At 45.1% G+C, this 25,000-nt stretch overlaps 1 protein-coding gene across 1 annotated transcript in view; it reads right to left on the bottom strand.

Annotated features, from left to right (window-relative positions):
- The window catches only part of gfra4a (GDNF family receptor alpha 4a), a 417,079-nt gene that overhangs the window by 41,812 nt on the left and 350,267 nt on the right, over nt 1-25,000 (bottom strand). The window contains exon 3 of the mRNA XM_061925146.1: nt 4,359-4,439. Within this exon, the coding sequence (XP_061781130.1) occupies nt 4,359-4,439 (81 nt within the window). The remainder of the gene's footprint in view (nt 1-4,358; nt 4,440-25,000) is intronic.

Genomic DNA, 25,000 nt, shown 5'->3' with positions numbered 1-25,000 from the left:
GTTTGAAGACCGCTGCTCTACACTGTCTTTTGTTTGTTTGTTTCATGTTGATTTTATCCTTTGTTGTGTTATCATTGACTTTTGAATTATGTTATCTCTATATTGTAAAGTGTTCTTGGGTTATCTTAAAGTCGCTTATAAATTAAATGTGCTATTACTATTAGTAGGTGATGAAGGTGCAAACAAACGTTTTAAGTTCAAATTTTCTCTAAGGTTGTATTTATCTTGTTGTACATTCTTGGGTAGCAGCTTGTAGTTTGCTTTGTGCATCATTTTATTGGTTTTCCTATCTACCAAATCGTTGAATTTCAAATGTTTTGATACTATAAATACAAGGGTTTGAGTGTTCTCTATATCCAACATTACAGGTAAAAGCCAGTAAATTAGAATATTTTGAAAAACTTGATTTATTTCAGTAATTGCATTCAAAAGGTGTAACTTGTACATTATATTTATTCATTGCACACAGACTGATGCATTCAAATGTTTATTTCATTTAATTTTGATGATTTGAAGTGGCAACAAATGAAAATCCAAAATTCCGTGTGTCACAAAATTAGAATATTACTTAAGGCTAATACAAAAAAGGGATTTTTAGAAATGTTGGCCAACTGAAAAGTATGAAAATGAAAAATATGAGCATGTACAATACTCAATACTTGGTTGGAGCTCCTTTTGCCTCAATTACTGCGTTAATGCGGCGTGGCATGGAGTCGATGAGTTTCTGGCACTGCTCAGGTGTTATGAGAGCCCAGGTTGCTCTGATAGTGGCCTTCAACTCTTCTGCGTTTTTGGGTCTGGCATTCTGCATCTTCCTTTTCACAATACCCCACAGATTTTCTATGGGGCTAAGGTCAGGGGAGTTGGCGGGCCAATTTAGAACAGAAATACCATGGTCCGTAAACCAGGCACGGGTAGATTTTGCGCTGTGTGCAGGCGCCAAGTCCTGTTGGAACTTGAAATCTCCATCTCCATAGAGCAGGTCAGCAGCAGGAAGCATGAAGTGCTCTAAAACTTGCTGGTAGACGGCTGCGTTGACCCTGGATCTCAGGAAACAGAGTGGACCGACACCAGCAGATGACATGGCACCCCAAACCATCACCCAACCATGCAAATTTTGCATTTCCTTTGGAAATCGAGGTCCCAGAGTCTGGAGGAAGACAGGAGAGGCACAGGATCCACGTTGCCTGAAGTCTAGTGTAAAGTTTCCGCCATCAGCGTGGCATCGACTCCATGCCACGCCGCATTAACGCAGTAATTGAGGCAAAAGGAGCTCCAACCAAGTATTGAGTATTGTACATGCTCATATTTTTCATTTTCATACTTTTCAGTTGGCCAACATTTCTAAAAATCCCTTTTTTGTATTAGCCTTAAGTAATATTCTAATTTTGTGACACACGGAATTTTGGATTTTCATTTGTTGCCACTTCAAATCATCAAAATTAAATGAAATAAACATTTGAATGCATCAGTCTGTGTGCAATGAATAAATATAATGTACAAGTTACACCTTTTGAATGCAATTACTGAAATAAATCAAGTTTTTCAAAATATTCTAATTTACTGGCTTTTACCTGTATATATTATTCCGATTGACCTTTTTTGTAACACATTTGTAGTTATTTCGCCATATTGCCGCACAGTAACTCAGAAATGCGCAACAGCATGCACAAGTGAAATTTGTACATCATTTATTTAACTTTTGTGTTTCTTCCATCACTTCATCCTTCTTCCAAAATGTTGGTGCTGTGTGTCGATGCTTTGATGACCGTATGACGTCTGTGTTGAGTGAAGTGTTCGAAACTAGGTTTGCCACTATCCAGTTGGAGCGAACCATTTTGCATTTTGGATGGGGGGTGGAGGTAGTCTTATTTTGATTCAAGCAACTTTATTTTTTTTAAATTTTTCTAACTTACATATATTGTTGCTTGACACCTTCAGCAACTGTGTCAAAGGTGTCTACATTCAGTCCCGCACTGATGGGAAACTCTTCAACCCGCAAAGACTTCAGGCCAAAACCAAAGTGTTTGAGGCCACATTACGTGACTTCCAATTCGCGGATGACTGTGCACCGTTTGAAGACATACAGTTCTTGGCGGATTGCTTTGCAGCTGCTTGCAGGCGATTGGGCCCGCCAACCAGTCTTGGAAAGCCTGAAGCCATGGTTCAGCCCTCACTATTACAGGCTACTAATGCACCACCGCCTCCTCATATCATCATCAACAACACAGAGATCAAGACTGTGGAAAAGTTCTGTTACTTGCAACGGATCCCTGGGTGCTGAAATGACGCGCAGCACATTGGAAAGGCAAGAGTGGCCTACGGCCTACCGACAAAGAGACTCTGGCAAATCCGTCTTTCCACCAAGATTGCCGTGTACAGAGCCGTGGTCCTGAGTGCACTCCTCTATTGTTGTGAGCCGTGGACCACCTACCGCAGACACATCAAACTGCTTGAGCAGTTTCACCAGTGTTGTCCGCGGAGGATCTGCAACATGTAGTGGCAAGACAGAGTGTCTAAAAGTGTGGTCTCCCCAGCTTCAAGTGCTTGATCATTAAGTGCCATCTGCGACGGACAGGACATACTATCCGCATGGAAGACGACAGTTTTCCAAAGATGCTACTGTATGGACAGTTGAAGCAGGGGCACCGTGGTCAGGGATAACCTCTCAAGAGGTACAAAGACATTCTGAAAGCAAACCTTAAGAATTGCAACTTCAATGTAAACCCTTGGGAAGCGACAGCCCATGACAGAGCTATTTGGAGGCACCAGTGTGCAAAAGGCATAAAGGATTTTGAAACCAACAGAGCTTTTAAGTCAAAGTACGAGAGACCAGAGTTCCACTTTGGGTTCCGTTCTTTGGAGCAGCTGTGGCCGATTGTGTGCATCGCGAATTGGTCTTCATTCTCGCATGAGGACCCACCTCAGCAAATGACTTGTCTGCCTACTTATCTGTCGCATCAGCATTAGATTCCATCCATCCATTTTCTACGGTTTCTCCCTCTCTGGGTCGCGGGGGTTGGCTGGTTCCTATCCCAGCTGAATTTGGGCGCAAGGCGGGCCATCTCATCGCAGGGCCAACATAGATAGACAGACAACATTCACACTCACATTTACACACTAGGGCCAATCAACCTATCCCCAGGTGCATGTCTTTTGGAGGTGAAACCACGCAGTCATGGGGAGAACATCTGCACATAGAAAGACCCCAAGCCCGTGGATCGAACCCAGGACCTTCTTATTATGAGGCACACGCACTAACCCCTGAGCCATCGTGCAGTAAATTCCATATATGACAGAAACAGAAACAAATCTTCAAACTTTCTAAAAACCCAGGTGACCCCCCGTGCTTGGTACAAAATCTCCACTTTCCTCAATGAGCTGAAGGAACCATTAATAAACCTAAATGTGTTTTCGCAGGGACTGATTTCCTGTGAGTTTTTCGTGGAAGTAGAATTACTTTAATGCTTGTCCAAAAGTCTGATGCACTGATGACAGTTTGCTAAGAAGCTCCACGTTGAAAACTTCTTCCACATTAGCATAAGTGATTGATGAGTAAAAATACGACCAGGAGGAGGGCTGTTGCAGGCAACGCTCCAATCGACGCTCCAAGCGAGGAAGCCCGACTCGACTCGGAATGCGCGGCATGCGCGACAACTCTGACCCCCTGCGGTGTCACTGCAGTGTGATTTAGGAGGAAGCCTCTCGTGCATACGGCTATAAAACACAAACAGGCTCCTCCAGACTGGACCTGTTTACCAGCCATCTTCCTCGCATCCTTAATGTGTGACCTCTGCTTGGTCGCACACGGCGGGGGAACCTGGCGTGCCTGCATGTTTCCGCACCTAAATGTGTGTGGAAGACGCACAAGTCTGCTTCTGAGAGAGCTTGGGGCAATGTGTGTTTGCTGTCTCCTCGCAGTGGGACGTTTATCGCTAAAGCATGCAGGAAATCACTTGATGAAGTCATTATTTAGTGCTGGCAGTCCAGTCCACCTCCTTGAGGCAATCTGCCGCCAAACACTTCACCTTCTGACCTGTGAGGAGAAGTAAGAGCTCTTCATTTTGAAGTAAACAAAGCAGCGCTGGCTGTCTGTTCTCTCCTGGCTTCCACTCACATTAGAGTAAATAGGTAATTAATCTGAGCCTGAAGGGGGCTGAGCGGCTGTGTGAGGCGGGCCCGTGGGCTCGCTTCCGGCGTAGTCGCCAGGCAGAGGATAAAACGAGACCTGCAGCCTCAAACAAACAAACAAACAAACAAACCTCAGTCTTTTTTTGCTTGACTTTTCTTTGTTTGTTAACAATGATACTTGAGCTTGTTTGGTGTTCTAATGCTAGCTCAACATCTCCATATCTCACCTGCAGCGATGGAGGCCAGGCGGACGTAGCCGGACCCTCTCTCCTCGGGCTCGTACGGGAAGTCCTTCACCAGGTTGAGACCTGTAAACAAACACACACAAACTTAGAGCGTTTCTTAGTTATAAAGGCACTTTCTGTTTTAGACACCTCCGTGTGTGTACAGTATCTTCACATCTACCACTGTGCTAAGAGAGCACAGCCTGCAGCTCATGGCTAATTAACTACATAATGAAGAGGGCCGCAGTTTAAAGAGTCCAAGGGCTCAGGGTGGCCAGACATCAAAATGTGGATGTTTCTTTAGAAAGTCCCTATGGAGGTTACATTCCTTTGAGACTTGGTTTACTTAATTACAAAGTAAACACTTCGGCTTTCACATTCATTATTCTGCCCTCGCTACTCGATTCCATGTGCAGCTAGACAGATAGTTAACAGTATGAAGAAAAAGAAGTTGCAGAAGTTTTGATGGGGATTTATGTTCCTTTTTTTAAATTATTATTTCCCTTCAGTTTTAATTTCTTTCTCATTTAGGATTGTAAGACTGAATATACAAACATAAAATAAACATTACAAAAGTATTGCGTCCATTGTGTGTTTTACATAAATAATGTCAACATTGCAAACATTTCTTTACTGCAAACAATCACAAGTGAACATACATGTAATCAAAAAATTACTTAAAATATATATATAAAAATATATTATAACAATTATATATGATCAATAATATATATTAATTAAATAATATTAGTAATATGAATTATGTACTATGATATAATATATATATATATATATATATTTAATATCTAGTATTATAATATATATGTAAAATATATTATTATTATTACATTAAATAATTTTAATATTAAAATTAAATATTATATTATTACAAATAATGCACTACAAAACTTTGTAAGACTGAAAATACAAACATAAAATAAACATTACAAAGGTATAGCGTCCATTGTGTATTTTACATAAATAATGTCTACTGTGTCTTTTACATTAATACAATTTAAGGTTAAGTGTTAATACATTCACACAACAACAGACGTTTACGCATATAGAAATTAAACAAACATCAAACATTGCACACAATGTACCGGTATGTGACTCATCACAATTAAACCTAATGTGTAGCGTTACTGCCCTCTACTGGTCAAATTTAGCGCTACATGTCTTGAACAGGCTTTGATCACCCAGTTATTCTCAGACAAAAAACATCACGACCACGAATACAAAAGACATCGGGAAGTCAGCAGTTTCAATACGTAACAAACTGAATATCTTTACGCAGAACATTCATACTTTGAGTAGGCCTGTGTAGCTTCAATGTGCACAATTGAATAGCATAGTTGCCCAGGTTGCAATGTGTTTATACAAGTTTAGTTTGGGGTAAGTTGTTAGTACTGTGGTCTGCATTCATGTTAGCATTTAAGCGAGCTAACAATTATTGTGCTAGCTGCTTCTCCAGGAAGTGAGCAGTATCCCCGTAAGTTTATAAAAGTGCGATAATCTATTACAGTTGTACTATAATTTAAATTTGAAAAAGTAATACGAACTGTCGTGAATTTTGCTGCTGTTTATCATTAATACTTGTAATGGTTTGTGTAGAGCTGTGCAATATAGTGAATACATTTATTATTTTCTAATGCTAACTATGCCAAATTGCTAGCATACCCTATATCCCAAGCTAACATTATCTTAGCCCTCTCCCTACTGCACGATGCTTTCAACAAGAAGATGCAGGCCCATCCAGAAGGAGCCTGGGGACTTTAACAAACCCTGCTTGAAGAATGTACTTCCTAGTTTTGTGCAATACCTACAATGAGGTGAGAATAATTTGGTTTACTTAAAGATTGTTCCTCTCCCACAACTGAGCACGTCTGACCACTCGTGTAGAAGAGAATACCACCGACAGAGAGAAAATGCAGGCGCTGGAACAACCTGAGGCTGAACACTGCAAAGACCAAGGAGATGGTCATTGATTTTAGGAGGAACTTCTTTAAGTCCCTGGGAACCTACATCTCAGAGGACCTCATATGGACTGCGTGTGCAGCGGAGGAACCAACTTGAGGAGGAAACTGCAGATATCTTTTAATCGGGCCACAATAGAGCCAATGCTGAAGTACTGCGTAACTGTGTGGTTTGCCGCATGCTCTGTTCAAACGGAAGGACCTGCAGAGGGTGACCAGGACAGCGGAGAAAATGATCGGCCGCACTCTGCCTTCCATTGCTCGCACTCGCTGCCTCGGCAGAGGAAAGACTACCCTGGCACAGTTCTCACCCTGGTTAGCACATGCTCAACCCGCTGCCATCAGGGAAGAGATTTCCATCACACGTAGAGCAGGATAAACAGAGTTAAAAACAATTTTGCCCGTGGGCCATTAGGATATTGAATCTATTCCAATAGCTTACACTGTTTTTCACTATTGCACTACTCTTCATACTCATATTTATTGTTAACATTTATTATTTGTCTTGTACCTTAACAGAGATGCCACATGTATTTTCATTCTGCTCCCATGTTTAATTTCATTTAATCCCATGTTTTATACATTTGATGAAATGCATATTGGTCTTACCATTATATTCATGCATGCCAACTATTGCATAGTTATTATAGTATATCATGAAGTGTACCTGTAAATAATTAGTTTTTAACACAATACAGCCCTGATTTGAAGGTGTGAGGTATTTACGAGCGGCAGTACTCCACAGTCATCAAGATAAACCAGCAGAGGAGCCGTTACTATGGAAACCTGAGTCCAATGGCACAAGGATAACCCCCGCTTTTCAGAGTATATCTGTAGGAAAGGAGCCATGAGGGTTACAATGCCTTCTTTTCTGAGATGGCTACTGGAATTGGAATTCTTTTTTGTGTAAAAGTAGACAGTTTTATGTCGTCCACAGCTCCTTTACCACATGGGGTCCCCCAGGGCTCAATCCTTGCCCCAATTTTATTTGCGCTTTACCTTCTCCCCCTTGGTTCTATTTTTAGGAAGTACAGTATTGCATTTCATTTTTATGCCGATGATTGCCAGATTTATTTTCCCATGACACAAAATAACACGGTTCAACGTCTTATTGACTGCCTGCACGACATCAAAGTCTGGCTTTCAGCTAACTTCCTGAGCCTAAATGAAGATAAAACAGAAGTTATGTTGTTCGGTCCAAGTCGCTCTGCCTCCCCCAACGTTGACCTCGGCACTCTGACCCCGTATCTCAGCGACTCTGTCACAAACCTGGGGGTAAAGTTTGACTCAGATTTTAAATTCGAAAAACAAATCAGCAGCGTCGTTCAAAAAAGCTTTTATCAATTACGCCAAATAGCGAAAGTGAAACCGCTTCTATCAAGACATGATCTTGAGAAATTAATCCACGCTTTTATCTCGACTCGTCTTGATTATTGTAATGCCCTGTATGTTGGCATTAGCCAGGCCTCCCTCGCCCGCCTGCAGCTCGTGCAGAACTCTGCTGCTCGTCTGCTAACACAGACCCGCAGACGTGAGCACATCACCCCTATTTTAGCGTCCCTTCACTGGCTCCCTGTGCGTTACCGAATACATTTTACTCCTTTTATTTGTTTTTAAATGTCTAAACAACCTCGCGCCAACCTATCTCTCCGACCTCCTTCAGCCTTACTGCCCCACCCGATCCTTAAGATCAGCCGATCAGCTGCTGTTGACGGTCCCTGACACAAGGCTGAAGCTTAGAGGTGACAGAGCTTTCGCCGTTGCTGCTCCCAAGCTCTGGAACGACCTACCCCTGAGTGTTAGACAAGCCTCCTCTCTTCCTGTTTTTAAATCTCTCTTAAAAACATACTTTTATTCCATGGCTTTTAACACTGAGTGATATCCATCCTGCAATGGCGCCCCATAATACACCTGCTGTGATCCTGTTTTTATGTTTTTATGTTTTTATTAATTCTATTTTAATTATTTATTTTTTATCGTGTTCTGTTTGTGTTGTGTTGTGTTTGCTCGGTACTCGTTTTATCTTTTAACCTGCTCATTGTACAGCACTTTGGCTACCCCTGTGGTAAATTTTAAATGTGTTCTATAAATAAAGTTGATTTGATTTGATTTGATTCTTTAATTCAAACAATCACAACATTTCTTTATTTAAAAATTACTTAAAATATATATAAAAATATATTATAAAAAAGTATATATTATTAGTAATATGAATTATGAAAAAAAAAAAAATATATATAATACATAGTATTATAATATATATGTAAAATATATTATTGTTATCAATAAATTAATTAAATAATTTTAATATCAAAATTAGATATATTACTACAAATTTGGCATTATAAAAAAAATGATTGAATCATACAAAAAGTGGGACGTATGAAAACAAAGTGTAAAAAATTAATTCATTGTATTATTATAACACGCTGAGGGCCAATAATGAGACAAGTTGCAGGCCAAAATGGCACTTTAGACACCCGTGAAGTACGTTAGACCAAAGTGGTGTTGTGATGTGAAGCGCTTCTTCATCATGGAGGTCTGTAAAGCAGCAGAGTCCAGTCTATGAGGCGTTGAGCTAACTAATAAAGTCAGCTTTACGTGAGTGTGTGTGTGGTAGAGATGCGCGGTTTGCGGACACAACCGCGGAGTCCGCGGATTATCCGCGGATCGGGCGGATGAAATTAAAAAAAATAAGATTTTATCCGCTCGCGGGTCGGGTCGGGCGGATTAATTCGATTTTTTTTTTTTTTTTTTTTTTTTTTTTTTTTGCGGGTGGCAGTTAAACCACTTGGGAAATATATATACATAGTTAAATGTTGTTACCCACATACGAAAAACGAGCAGGCACCTGCTGCATATGCCACAACAGAAGAAAAAAAAAAAAAGAGGGTCACTACCGCGCCCACCGCACCGACACCCCGCCTCGTCCGCTTTCGACGCGGCCGGCGTCACGCGCAGCAGGTAAGCAGCTTACCTGCCCGCCACCCCCGTGGCCGGGGGCTCGTAACATGGGTCACTCCGCGCGCTCCGCCCGCGCAGCTTACCTGCTTGCCACCCCTGTTGCCGGGGGCGCGTAACAGGGGTCACTCCGCGCTCAGTGCGCTCACGAAAGGGGTGGGGCTCACCCTGGTTGATATAGAGAGCAGGACGGTGGCCATGGAATTTCATTTAAGGTTTGTGATAAACCATCAAACTCATTCGTTAAAAGGACTCTATAGTAATATAAAGCGAATTTTTCTGGACATTATCATGCAAGAAAAGTTTATTTTTGGGATCGCGATCACCGCGTAATGATTTTTAAAGGTTGCATTACATTATTAACTGTCCCATGTGATCAGCCAGTGCAATTGGAAGTCCATGCTCAATTATTGCCTCCGTAAATAAAACTTCGGCATTTATCACATCCAAAGAATCTGTTTGGGCGACGAAAAACGTTGAAAGTTTTCCACTTGTATCGCTAGCAACGGCATTAGACTTGTGTTTTTTTGTCCCAACGTGGTCTTTTACATCGCTAATTCCTCCGTATCCGATCGAAAAATCTTGTCTGCACAAGGTGCAATTCGCGTAGTTTTCACCCTTTTTCTTTTTTTAATTAATATTAGATATATAACAACGGGCGGATGGCGGGCGGATGCAGTTCTGATCAAACGTTACATCGGGTGGATGGCGGATGGTTGACGACTTTCTGACGCGGTTGCGGATGAGATAAATTGCCTATCCGCGCATCTCTAGTGTGTGGTGTGTGGGGGGAGCGGGGGGGTCTGGGGGACCGAACAGGTGGCCATCATTCAAGGTGAAATAAAATGACTGTGCCTGCTAAGCCATTTTATTTCACTCCATCTGCATCACTTGTTATCATTGTGCCTACGAAGGCTGCTGATGAATGGCAGCCTCAATGACCCCCCCCCCTCTCTTCCCCAACCCACACACACACCAGCCTCCCACACAGTTCAGCTATTTGCAGTCAGTGCAGCCATGGCCTTTTATTCCAGTGTGCAGCCACCTCCGCCCACCTCTCACGGCCGTTTGATAAACTTTCCTTCAAACGTCAGCAGAAAGTCAACAATTATCGATGAATACTTTTTTTCCCCCCCTTCTTTACATCACTCCACTGGCAGGAAAATTAGGTGTTTTTCTCTCTCTCTCTCTCTCTCTCTCTCCACGCAATCAAACGTTTATTGCAGGGGAAATAAAAACGGAGCTCTAAACAATTAAACATTGATGGAATAAGGACACAAAAAGTGGCTGCCGGAGGCTCTGAGTTAAACGTTTTAAGATTGAAATTCACAAGCTAGGTGTGAGAAAAGTGATTTGCTGTAGAGAAATATGAGCGTGTCAACGTGTGAAAGGAACCCAGCGGTGAGAAAACACAAGCGTTCAAAGTTCCCAGGTTATTAACCTTCTCACTTCACCAGTAGGCGGGAACTTAAAATGACCTGAAATCTCACTAACACGTTCTCTTTATGATGAATCTGGCAGTCATTTACCATTATATCAATTAGTTTTTGGATCGACCCAGCAGAGTCCAGTCTATGGACCCTCCGGTTCCCCCTTTAAAAAGGGGAACCGGAGGGTGTGTTCTAACTATCGTGGGATCACACTCCTCAGCCTTCCCGGTAAGGTCTATTCAGGTGTACTGGAGAGGAGGCTACGCCGGATAGTCGAACCTCGGATTCAGGAGGAACAGTGTGGTTTTCGTCCTGGTCGTGGAACTGTGGACCAGCTCTATACTCTCGGCAGGGTCCTTGAGGGTGCATGGGAGTTTGCCCAACCAGTCTACATGTGCTTTGTGGACTTGGAGAAGGCATTCGACCGTGTCCCTCGGGAAGTCCTGTGGGGAGTGCTCAGAGAGTATGGGGTTTCGGACTGTCTGATTGTGGCGGTCCGCTCCCTGTATGATCAGTGTCAGAGCTTGGTTCGCATTGCCGGCAGTAAGTCGGACACGTTTCCGGTGAGGGTTGGACTCCGCCAAGGCTGCCCTTTGTCACCGATTCTGTTCATAACTTTTATGGACAGAATATCTAGGCGCAGTCAAGGCGTTGAGGGGATCCGGTTTGGTGGCTGCAGAATTAGGTCTCTGCTTTTTGCAGATGATTTGGTCCTGATGGCTTCATCTGGCCAGGATCTTCAGCTCTCACTGGATCGGTTCGCAGCTGAGTGTGAAGCGACTGGGATGAGAATCAGCACCTCCAAGTCCGAGTCCATGGTTCTCGCCCGGAAAAGGGTGGAGTGCCATCTCCGGGTTGGGGAGGAGATCTTGCCCCAAGTGGAGGAGTTCAAGTACCTCGGAGTCTTGTTCACGAGTGAGGGAAGAGTGGATCGTGAGATCGACAGGCGGATCGGTGCGGCGTCTTCAGTAATGCGGACGCTGTATCGATCCGTTGTGGTGAAGAAGGAGCTGAGCCGGAAGGCAAAGCTCTCAATTTACCGGTCGATCTACGTTCCCATCCTCACCTATGGTCATGAGCTTTGGGTTATGACCGAAAGGACAAGATCACGGGTACAAGCGGCCGAAATGAGTTTCCTCCGCCGGGTGGCGGGGCTCTCCCTTAGAGATAGGGTGAGAAGCTCTGTCATCCGGGGGGAGCTCAAAGTAAAGCCGCTGCTCCTCCGCATCGAGAGGAGCCAGATGAGGTGGTTCGGGCATCTGGTCAGGATGCCACCCGAGCGCCTCCCTAAGGAGGTGTTTAGGGCATGTCCGACCGGTAGGAGGCCACGAGGAAGACCCAGGACACGTTGGGAAGACTATGTCTCCCGGCTGGCCTGGGAACGCCTCGGGATCCCCCGGGAGGAGCTGGACGAAGTGGCTGGGGAGAGGGAAGTCTGGGCTTCCCTGCTTAGGCTGCTGCCCCCGCGACCCGACCTCGGATAAGCGGAAGAAGATGGATGGATGGATGGAGTTTTTGGATCATCAATAGATAACTAATTATGGGCCTGCTGCAATGCAAGCAGACCATATTATTATTGCTCATACTTCACAGTTTATTATTATAGTTCCGCACATATGTTATACCGTCGGAAAGGTCCCGTTCGCGCAGACGGGTGTACTTTAAATTGGGAACATTTCGTGTTACCATGGCGACGCTATTCCGAAAAATAATTGCTGTGGGCCCATTGAATGGGTACGCGACCTTAAAGGCCTACTGAAATGCGATTTTCTTATTTAAACGGGGATAGCAGGTCCATTCTATGTGTCATACTTGATCATTTCGCGATATTGCCATATTTTTGCTGAAAGGATTTAGTAGAGAACATCGACGATGAAGTTCGCAACTTTTGGTCGCTGATAAAAAAAAGCCTTGCCTGTACCGGAAGTAGCAGACGAGTAGCGTGACGTCACAGGTTGTGGAGCTCCTCACATCTGCACATTGTTTACAATCACGGCCACCAGCAGCGAGAGCGATTCGGACCGAGAAAGCGACGATTTCCCCATTAATTTGAGCGAGGATGAAAGATTCGTGGATGAGGAAAGTGAGAGTGAAGGACTAGAGGGCAGTGGGAGCGATTCAGATAGGGAAGATGCTGTGAGAGGCGGGTGGGACCTGATATTCAGCTGGGAATGACTAAAACAGTAAATAAACACAAGACATATATATATTATATATTAGCCACAACACAACCAGGCTTATATTTGATATGCCACAAATGAATCCCGCATAACAAACACCTCCCGTCCATATAACCCGCCAATACAACTCAAACACCTGCACAACACACTCAATCCCACAGCCCAAAGTACCGTTCACCTCCCCAAAGTTCATACAGCACATATATTTCCCCAGAGTCCCCAAAGTTACGTATGTGACATGCACATAGCGGCACGTACGTACGGGCAAGCGATCAAATGTTTGGAAGCCGCAGCTGCATGCGTACTCACGGTACCGCGTCTGCGCATCCAACTCAAAGTCCTCCTGGTAAGAGTCTTTGTTGTCCCAGTTCTCCACAGGCCAATGGCAAAGCTTGACTGTCATCTTCCGGGAATGTAAACAATGAAACACCGGCTTTGTTTTTGTTGCTGCAGCCGCCCGCAATACACCGCTTCCCACCTACAGCTTTCTTCTTTGCTGTCTCCATCGTTCATTGAACAAATTGCAAACGATTCACCAACACAGATGTCCAGAACACTGTGGAATTTTGCGATGAAAACAGACGACTTAATAGCTGGCCACCATGCTGTCCCAAAATGTCCTCCACAATCCGTGACGTCACGCGCAGGCGTCATCATACCGAGACGTTTTCAGCAGGATATTTCGCGCAAAATTTAAAATTGCACTTTAGTAAACTAACCCGGCCGTATTGGCATGTGTTGCAATGTTAAGATTTCATCATTGATATATAAACTATCAGATTGCGTGGTCGGTAGTAGTGGGTTTCAGTAGGCCTTTAATAATGGCGGATATTGCCAGCAGAATGCTCCAAACTGCGAGATGACCTCCTCTTGCCATACAGGTAAAAGCCAGTAAATTAGAATATTTTGAAAAACTTGATTTATTTCAGTAATTGCATTCAAAAGGTGTAACTTGTACATTATATTTATTCATTGCACACAGACTGATGCATTCAAATGTTTATTTCATTTAATTTTGATGATTTGAAGTGGCAACAAATGAAAATCCAAAATTCCGTGTGTCACAAAATTAGAATATTACTTAAGGCTAATACAAAAAAGGGATGACATGGCACCCCAAACCATCACTGATGGTGGAAACTTTACACTAGACTTCAGGCAACGTGGATCCTGTGCCTCTTCCTGTCTTCCTCCAGACTCTGGGACCTCGATTTCCAAAGGAAATGCAAAATTTGCATGGTTGGGTGGTTTGGGGTGCCATGTCATCTGCTGGTGTCGGTCCACTCTGTTTCCTGAGATCCAGGGTCAACGCAGCCGTCTACCAGCAAGTTTTAGAGCACTTCATGCTTCCTGCTGCTGACCTGCTCTATGGAGATGGAGATTTCAAGTTCCAACAGGACTTGGCGCCTGCACACAGCGCAAAATCTACCCGTGCCTGGTTTACGGACCATGGTATTTCTGTTCTAAATTGGCCCGCCAACTCCCCTGACCTTAGCCCCATAGAAAATCTGTAGGGTATTGTGAAAAGGAAGATGCAGAATGCCAGACCCAAAAACGCAGAAGAGTTGAAGGCCACTATCAGAGCATCCTGGGCTCTCATAACACCTGAGCAGTGCCAGAAACTCATCGACTCCATGCCACGCCGCATTAACGCAGTAATTGAGGCAAAAGGAGCTCCAACCAAGTATTGAGTATTGTACATGCTCATATTTTTCATTTTCATACTTTTCAGTTGGCCAACATTTCTAAAAATCCCTTTTTTGTATTAGCCTTAAGTAATATTCTAATTTTGTGACACACGGAATTTTGGATTTTCATTTGTTGCCACTTCAAATCATCAAAATTAAATGAAATAAACATTTGAATGCATCAGTCTGTGTGCAATGAATAAATATAATGTACAAGTTACACCTTTTGAATGCAATTACTGAAATAAATCAAGTTTTTCAAAATATTCTAATTTACTGGCTTTTACCTGTACTTTGACGTAGCTCGGTGCTTAACGTCTCATTTTGTCCACACACTTGTCTACTTTAACCCTGGCTAAAAAGTTTTTATGTTTGGTTTTGGCTGGATGGCCATCGAAAGGAAGCGAGCGCCATCTGGGTTCCTCCATTAAAGCGGATGGCGTCCACTCTAATTTACTAGAGTGTGGAAGCTCTAAAAATACGCTTTTCTTTTGCTGAACAACCTGTCCTCACGGCCACATATTTTATCCCACTGTCATGTGTTTCGGTGAAAAAGATTGATAAACATGTCCATCCATCCATCCATTTTCTACCGCTTATTCCCTTCGGGGTCGCGGGGGGGCGCTGGAGCCTATCTCAGCTACAATCGGGCAGAAGGCGGAGTACACCCTGGACAAGTCGCCACCTCATCGCAGGGCCAACACAGATAGACAGACAACATTCACACTCACATTCACACACTAGTGTTGCCAATCAACCTATCCCCAGGTCAGAAAATGTCACTTTTATGGAGGTCATGTGTCCCATTTCGCTTCTGTCGGCCCTCAAAGCCGAGAAAATCAGCTAAATTTCTCATTGACTCCAATCTTAGATGTCAGCGCGGAAAAAAAACCCGACACAAAAATTCTTATTTTCCTACTCGCTCTAACTCAGCCATTTCTCCACTTTACGGAAACCTGAGAACACTGGAACGTTTCTCGAAGCCTTGAGGCGCTCACGGTTTTTACAAAAAGTCGATATCTCGACGTGTTTGCCCACAATCAGACATTGTTCGGCATGAAGTTTTTCAACAAATCCTACATAAACTGCTGTCTCATCTAATCACAGGAAGTCCTTTGAAGTCACATGACAGCCCCTCCCCTCAGGTATGTGAGTCTGATGTTTGTACAGGGCCGTAACTAACAGTTCAATGGGCACACAACATAGACAGACAACAGGGCCCCCCCGGTACAAAAATCATGTTTTTTTTCTATCTGCGTTGGTGTCCAGCAAGTTTGCTAGCAGTAGCACGTTAACTGTTAGCAAACTTGTGGGAACGTTTGTCGCTAGTTTTGCAACCGTTTACCCCAGTCATATAACTTGGTATGTGACACTTGTTAACTGTTAGCACGCTAACGATAGCATGCTGGCAAGCTAACTTAAGCATGCTAAGTTTTTCATCTAGTTTTACACTTTTTTCTCTATTTCCGCAGCCATACACCTTAGAGTCATATAACTCAATCAATCAATCAATCAATCTTTATTTATATAGCCCTAAATCACAAGTGTCTCAAAGGGCTGCACAAGCCACAACGACATCCTCGGTACAAAGCCCACATACGGGCAAGGAAAAACTCACCCCAGTGGGACGTCGATGTGAATGACTATGAGAAACCTTGGAGAGGACCGCATATGTGGGTAACCCCCCCCCTCTAGGGGAGACCGAAAGCAATGGATGTCGAGTGGGTCTGACATAATATTGTGAGAGTCCAGTCCATAGTGGATCCAACATAATAGTAAGAGTCCAGTCCATAGTGGGGCCAGCAGGACACCATCCCGAGCGGAGACGGGTCAGCAGCGCAGAGATGTTCCCTGCCGATGCACAGGCGAGCGGTCTACCCCGGGTCCCGACTCTGGACAGCCAGCACTTCATCCATGGCCACCGGACCTGTGCACCCCCGCCCCTCAAGGAAAAGGGGAGCAGAGGAGAAAAGAAAAGAAACGGCAGATCAACTGGTCTAACAGGGGGGCTATTTAAAGGCTAGAGTATACAAATGAGTTTTAAGATGGGACTTAAATGCTTCTACTGAGGTAGCATCTCTAATTGTTACCGGGAGGGCATTCCATAGTACTGGAGCCCGAATAGAAAACGCTCTATAGCCCGCAGACTTTTTTTGGGCTCTGGGAATCACTAATAAGCCGGAGTTCTTTGAACGCAGATTTCTTGCCGGGACATATGGTACAATGCAATCGACAAGATAGGACGGAGCTAGACCGTGCAGTATTTTATACGTAAGTAGTAAAACCTTAAAGTCACATCTTAAGTGCACAGGAAGCCAGTGCAGGTGAGCCAGTATAGGCGTAATATGATCAAACTTTCTTGTTCTTGTCAAAAGTCTAGCAGCCGCATTTTGTACCAACTGTAATTTTTTAATGCTAGACATAGGGAGACCCGAAAATAATACGTTACAATAGTCGAGACGAGACGTAACGAACGCATGAATAATGATCTCAGCGTCGCTAGTGGATAAAATAGAACGAATTTTAGCGATATTACGGAGATGAAAGAAGGCCGTTTTAGTAACACTCTTAATGTGTGACTCAAACGAGAGAGTTGGGTCGAAGATAATACCCAGTTTTATATAACTTGGTATATGAAACATGCTAATTGTTATCATGCAAACGCTAGCACACATGATAAATGTTAACCTTTTTAATGTAAGCATGCTAACATTTAAGGCTAGCTTTGTAGCTTTATTTTGTACAGGTACACCTAAAACTCAGGGAGATCCAGGCACAGATGGCAAGCCCATCAAAAAATGTTCTAGTTGTACGTTGAACACCCCCTTTACATCGCCAGACTCGATATATACGGAAACATATTATTTTGATCACTAGTTAATTGCATGTTTTTGTCGCACTGGTCCAAGGTTAACTTACCACTGTTTATCATTAACTTTAAAACTGTGGAAATGAAGTGTGTTACTGAGTTTTGCACTAGTTTGGACAAACTTCTCTGATTCAAGTACTGAGTTGAAGATCTTGTATTCTGATTCTTCTGACGGAGAATCAGCCATACCTAACCCCCCCAATCGCGAACTTCGATTGTCCTGTTTCGAAGTCAAGAAGGTTTGGGTCAATCCCTCCGAATCGGCGTGCTCTTTCAGCAAATCCTCAAGCGTTTTGATGAAAACATCAGTAGAAGAGGACGCAAAACAGAATACGAGCGACTTACCTCGTTGTGGCGCGCCAAGTTTGGTGTTCTTTCTCCGTTTTTCCGCAGATTCTGACTCAGTTTTTCTCTCTTCAAGGGTGTTTCTGATTTAGTTTGAGTTTAAATTTTTTTTCCCATCCGAATTAAGACCCAAACCTATTTCTTCGGCATCAGAATGTTTTTTAAAAACTCAATTATTTGCGCTGGGATTTAAAACAAGCTGAGCTTGTACGACCATTTTTATCTATTCTAACTGTGTTTTATATATATATATATATATATATATATATATATATATATATATATATATATATATATATATATATATATATATATATATATATATATATATAAAATATGTTTTGAATTTTTAAAATTATTTAATCATTTACCTTTTTTTGCACAATTTTCTTGCATTTTAACTGTCTTATGTATATATATATATATATATATATATATATATATATATATATCTGTTGTGTTTTTATTTCCCTGCCTTCTCTTGTGTTGTGATGTGTTTTCCTCAGCTCATTAGTCTCCAGCGAGGGGCGGACACTAAGGCACACCTGCAACCTATTTCTACCGAGGACTATTTAAGCTCGCCTCCCACAGCCTCGTCAGTCCTGGTACGTTGTTTTTCCTTAGTCCTGTAATTCCTAACCTTGTTGTGTTTGTTTCCTAGCCTCCTTGAGGCAACAAGGACTTTGTTTAATGTGCCCTGGCATCTCCCCCCTGCCGACCACTGAGGAACCTGTTTCATTTAAGTATTCATGGTGTGCACTTCTGCCCCATCGCTTTTTGTTACATTTTTGGACTCATTAAATTTATTCCCTTTTGTTATTCAAACTTGCCTCCTGTCTCTGCATCCCGGGGTCACTCCCTTGACCAGTTCTTAACATATTAACCGACCACATCATTGACCTCGCAGAGATCGACCCGGTCAGAAGATCTCTTGACCAACAGGCCAAGAGACTAGGCCAACAGGAAGAACAGTTTGACGTGCTTGGGGCTTGCGTCAACGCCATGGCGGAACGCCAAAACGCTCGCCTTAATATCTTGGAGACAAAGCTGGGAAGTGTACTCACCGCGCTGCAGGCAATGTCTCCCCCCACGGCCGACCCAGCAGTACCGCTGAGCCATCCTCAACCCGCAGATATTCCGTTGCCTGACGACATCTCTCCTGCTACGTGTCCACCACTCTCCAAGCCCGAGTGATTCTCCGGCGAGTCAGGTGACGTGCGGTCCTTCCTCACCCAGTGTGAATTTTTTTTTGAACTATTGCCCACTTCTTTTTACACTGAAAAGGCTCGTGTGGCTTTTGTTATGTCCCATATGAGTGGCCGGGCTTCCGCCTGGGCCACCGCGGAATGGACGCGTCAATCTCCCGTATGTGCCACGTATGCCGCTTTTGCCAAGGCCATGGAGAACATTTTCCAGCGCGAAAGACCAGGACGTGAGGCAGCGCGGGCATTACTTCATCTATAGCAAAGACAGCGGAGCGTCAAGGACTTCGCCATCGAATTCCGAAGGCTCGCGGCTGAGAGTGGATGGCCCACTTCCGCATTGGTGGACGTTTTTTCCCTCGGTCTGGCTGATCGAGTCCGAAAACATATGATCCCGCTCAAAACTCCCGACAGCCTCGACGAGCTAGTCGCTCTGGCGGGGAGGATTGAAAATCGCCTCGTTGACTGGGAGAGAGAGAGGTTCCACTACGCATAGTGGGAGTGGCCACGAAGCGCATCAAACATTCACACCGATACCCAGTGTCGATGCCCTGCCGATATCACTGGAAGAGGAACCGATGCAGCTCGGAGGAAATCGTCTCTCTCCAGCTGAGAGAGATCGTCGCCTTCGCCTCCAGCTGTGTTTATATTGCGGCAAAGCGGAGCATCGCCTCTCCCACTGTCCTCATCGTCCTGACCGCCGCCGCACTCAAGCGTCGCCTCCTCTGCGCACCCAAGCGTCACCTCCTCTGTGCACTCAAGCGTCGCCTCTTCTGCGTACCCAAGCGTCGCCTCCTCTGCGCACTCAAGCGTCGCCTCCTCTGCGCACCCTAGCGTCGCCTCCTCTGCGCACTCAAGCGTCGCCTCCACTGCGCACTCAAACGTCACCGCCTCGCCGCATTCCAGCGTCACTTCCACCAGCGACCGACCCTGCTTCTCTACTGTCAGCTACAGGTCAGACGCTGTCCAGACTTCAAATCTCGGGTACGCTTACCTGGGATAAAGACCAGGAATTGGACATTAGGGCTCTTATTGATTCGGGTGATGACGATAATTTCATCGATGAGTCCGTAATTAAGCGTTTTTCCATACCCGTTGCTAAGTTACATAAACCAAGAGTGGTCCGATCCCTCGACGGGGGCCACCTGGCGAGTGTTATCCATCATACCCTTCCGTTATCGCTCCAATTATCTGGAAACCATTTTGAATCTAGTAATTTTTCTGGTAATTCCCTCTCGTTCTGCTCCGGTTGTGCTTGGGCATACCTGGTTATCTAAACACAATCCCCATATTGACTGGGCTAAAGCTACAATAATTAACTGGGGTATTTTTTGTCATTCTCATTGTCTGCGGTCCGCATGCCCTCGCACAGGGTCCTCGCGTGTCGTCACCGAGGAGGTCATTGATTTGTCGGTGGTGCCCACTGCTTATCACGACCTTAAAGACGTTTTTAGCAAAGATCGAGCCTTGTCGTTACCTCCACACCGTCCCTACGATTGCGGTATTGATCTCCTCCCTGGTGCTACACTCCCTTCTTCGCGTCTATACAATATTTCCCGACACGAAAGACAGTCACTAGAGGACTATATTACCGCTTCACTTGCATCTGGTCTTATCCGTCCATCCAACTCTCCACTAGCCGCCGGGTTCTTTTTTGTGGAAAAGAACGATAAGACACTTCGCCCCTGCATCGATTACCGTGCCCTCAATAATATTACTGTTAAGAATAAATATCTGCTACCACTTCTAGACTCTACTTTCAACCCACTACACAATGCTAGACATTTCACGAAATTGGACCTCCGCAGTGCTTACCACTTAGTCAGAATTAAGCAAGGAGATGAATGGAAAACTGCCTTCAACACACCAATTGGACATTTTGAATACCTTGTCATGCCTTTCGGCCTCACCAATGCTCCTGCCGTCTTTCAGGGCCTCATAAATGATGTCCTGCGTGACATGCTCGACCGTTTCGTGGTAGTTTATTTAGACGATATCCTCGTTTTCTCGCCTACCCCTGAACTACACATCCAGCATGTTCGCTTAGTACTCCAACGCCTTCTCGAAAATCGTCTGTACGTCAAGGCTGAGAAATGCGTTTTTCATACTGAGTCTGTTCCGTTTTTGGGTTTTATTGTTGAGAGGGGTCAACTCCGGGCAGATCCGGCAAAGATCCAGGCAGTGGTTGATTGGCCCACACCCACTTCTAAAAAGCACCTTCAAAGGTTTCTAAGTTTCGCTAATTTTTATCGTCGTTTTATCCGTAATTTTAGTCGAGTAGCGGTACCATTAACGAAACTAACTTCCACTAAGCTTCCGTTTTTGTGGACCTCAGAGACTCAGTCTGCTTTTGAGAAACTTAAGTCTTTGTTCACCTCTGCACCTGTTCTGGTCCATCCTAACATATCCTCTCAATTTTTTGTCGAGGTTGACGCATCTGACTCCGGCGTGGGGGCTGTTCTCTCCCAGCGCTCCACCTCTGACCAGAGGCTGCACCCCTGTGCCTTCTTCTCACGCCGCCTGACTCTTGCAGAACGAAATTATGATATTGGCAATAGAGAGCTACTCGCCGTGGTGTTGGCACTACAAGAATGGAGGCACTGGCTGGAGGGCTCGGAGACCCCGTTTGTGGTGTTCACAGACCACAAAAATCTGTCCTATATTCGTACTGCTCAACGGCTCAATCCTAGACAAGCAAGGTGGGCGTTGTTCCTAGCCAGATTAAATTTTACCATGACCTTCCGTCCCGGTTCACAGAATGGCAAACCAGACGCCCTGTCGAGGATGTACTCCTGCCCTGAGGAAGAGGTCAAGACTGAGACGATCATCCCTCCATCACGAGTACTGGGAGCGTTGCAGTGGGACATTGAAGGCCGCATTAAGGAGGGACTCAAGAACGTTCCTTTTCCTAAGAACTGCCCTCAGGGGCGTTTGTTTGTGATTCCAGAGCTCCGTCCTGAAGTACTGAACTGGGCCCACAGCTCCAAGGTCGCCTGCCACCCGGGCATAACCCGTACTTTTTTCCTCCTATCCCAGCGCTTCTGGTGGCCAACTTCCAGGGCTGACACAAAGGACTTCGTATCGGCCTGTGCCACTTGTGCCCGTAATAAGGCTTCACACCGGGCACCAGCTGGTCTTCTGCGCCCGCTTCCCATTCCCTCCCGCCCGTGGTCCCATGTGGCATTGGACTTCGTCACAGGACTTCCACCATCCAAGGGCAACACGGTGATATTGACTTTGGTGGACCGTTTTTCCAAGATGGCCCATTTCGTCGCTCTTGCCAAGTTGCCCTCTGCACTCAAGACTGCAGAACTGCTCGTACGCCATGTTTTCCGGCTGCATGGTATCCCGGTGGATGTGGTTTCGGATAGAGGTCCACAATTCTCGTCTGCTGTTTGGAAGGCGTTCTGCAAAGCATTAGGAGCATCACCCAGCCTTTCTTCAGGATACCACCCACAGACTAACGGTCAGACTGAGTGCACTAATCAAGACCTGGAGGGCGCCATCCGCTGCGTCTGCCACCAGCAGCCGGCATCCTGGGCGTTCAGTCTACCGTGGATAGAGTACGCTCATAATACGCTCATCAGCTCTGCTACAGGCATGTCACCTTTTCACTCTGCCTACAGGTACCAACCTCCCGCTTTTCCTTCTCTGGAATCAGAGGTCGCTGTCCCATCTGTGGCGGCCCACCTGCACCACGCACATCAAGCCTGGCGCAATACCCGGTCTGCACTGCTACGCACATCAGAGCGCAACCAGCGCCTCGCTAACCGCCACCACAGCACAGCACAAGACTACAGGCCCGGTCAGAAGATGTGGTTGTCGTCTCGGGATCTTCCACTCCAAGTGGACTCAAGGAAACTCCAGCCTGGATTTATTGGGCCTTATTCCATTGAGCGTATCATCAATCCCTCTGCCGTTCAATTACGCCTTCCCGACTCCCTAAGGATACATCCCTCATTCCACGTCTCTCTAATCAAGCCCGTTTCCACCAGTCCCCTGAGTCCTCCAGAGGTGCCTCCTCCACCTCCCAGGCTTATTGATGGCCATCCGGCGTTCTTTGTCAAGGCCATTCTCGATGTGAGGAGAAGGGGCAGGGGTTTGAGGGCTACGGCCCCGAGGACCGATCCTGGGTCCCGCGTTCCCTTATCTTAGACCCTACACTTCTAAATACATTTTATGAATGTTTTCCAGAGAAGCTAAGTAAGCCGCCAGGTGGCGTCCATTAAGGGGGGGGGGGGGTACTGTTGTGTTTTTATTTCCCTGCCTTCTCTTGTGTTGTGATGTGTTTTCCTCAGCTCATTAGTCTCCAGCGAGGGGCGGACACTAAGGCACACATGCAACCTATTTCTACCGAGGACTATTTAAGCTCGCCTCCCAACGCTGGCTCTTGTTGGTTAATTTATCCTGCACCTTCCACGTGCACGCGCCTGCTTCGCCTCGTCAGTCCTGGTACGTTGTTTTTCCTTAGTCCTGTAATTCCTAACGTTGTTGTGTTTGTTTCCTAGCCTCCTTGAGGCAACAAGGACTTTAACCTGTGTTTAGTGTGCCCTGGCATCTCCCCCCTGCCGACCAGTGAGGAACCTGTTTCATTTAAGTATTCATGGTGTGCACTTCTGCCCCATCGCTTTTTGTTACACTTTTTGGACTCATAAAATGTATTCCCTTTTGTTATTCAAACTTGCCTCCCGTCTCTGCATCCCGGGGTCACCCCTGGGCGTTCAAGCTCCTCCGTTACTCCGCTCGCCATGACCACGCTGTGTGTGGACTGAACGTGACAACAACTTTTTTTTGTTTGTTTCATATATCAAACCGCGGATCACCTCCCCCCACACACACACACACATAGACCGCGCCTCTTTTCTTCTCTCTGGCTTGTGACAGAGGAAGATTCAGAAGAACGCGACACCGCAGCGCTTCTGTTTCTAGCCGATACTACATCAAACGTAACGTAAAATAACGCAGTAACGCATCATGTAGTAACGGTAACTAAATTACTGAATAAAAAAAAATAACGCGTTAGATTACTAGTTACCGCCGAAACTAACGGCGTTACAGTAACGCGTTAGTCCCAACACTGTCCGTGACACACACACATACACACAAACACACACACACACACACACACACACACACACACACACACACACACACACACGCACACACACACACACACACCGCAAAATGAGCTAACGTTACGCTAAAAGCGAATTAGCCTTCACCTCAAGCCAGGACTGCGAGCGAGCTGTGCTGCCGTTTAGGTTTCTAGAACGTCAACGGGCTCATAGTGATGTTACTAGTAGTTGACTGGGAGGTGTTTATTATAATTTGGGGAGAGTCCGCTGCCTGATTCTTACCTGCTAAACGCTAAGCACTGACTACATGCGCTCTGAATACGCACTGCTGATTGGCTGTTACCGCTCTGTTTGTAACCAATCAGATGGTTGTGTGGGTGGGACAATGCTGGGTGCTGTGTAGAGTACTGACAGAAACAAGCAGAAGGAAGCGGAGCAGCTTGTTAAGACTTTAGCTTAGGCGGCTACTTAATATGTTCGTGTGGAAACTCGTTCGGTACACCTCCGAACCGAACCGAACCCCCCGTACCGAAACGGTTCAATACAAATACACGTACCGTTACACACACATATATATATATATATATATATATATATATATATATATATATATGTATGTGTGGGGAAAAAAAATCACAAGACTATTTCATCTCTACAGGCCTGTTTCATGAGGGGGGTACCCTCAATCGTCAGGAGATTTTAATGGGAGCATTCGCATACCATGGTTTATATAGGGCACAGAGTGGGTGGGTACAGGCTGGCCTAGGGGCGTGGTGATTGGTTCATGTGTTACCTAGGAGGTGTTTCCGTCTATGGCGGCATGTTGTTACAATTTCGCTGCGCTTGTTGAGGGATGACAGGTCTGGACGGTAGATAATAAACAGTTTCTCTTTCAAGCATAGGTTGCATCTTTTATTAC

Source organism: Nerophis lumbriciformis, linkage group LG29 (assembly GCF_033978685.3).
Source record: "Nerophis lumbriciformis linkage group LG29, RoL_Nlum_v2.1, whole genome shotgun sequence".
Taxonomy (NCBI): Eukaryota; Metazoa; Chordata; class Actinopteri; order Syngnathiformes; family Syngnathidae; genus Nerophis; species Nerophis lumbriciformis.
This window is presented reverse-complemented; position numbering and strand designations above follow the sequence as displayed.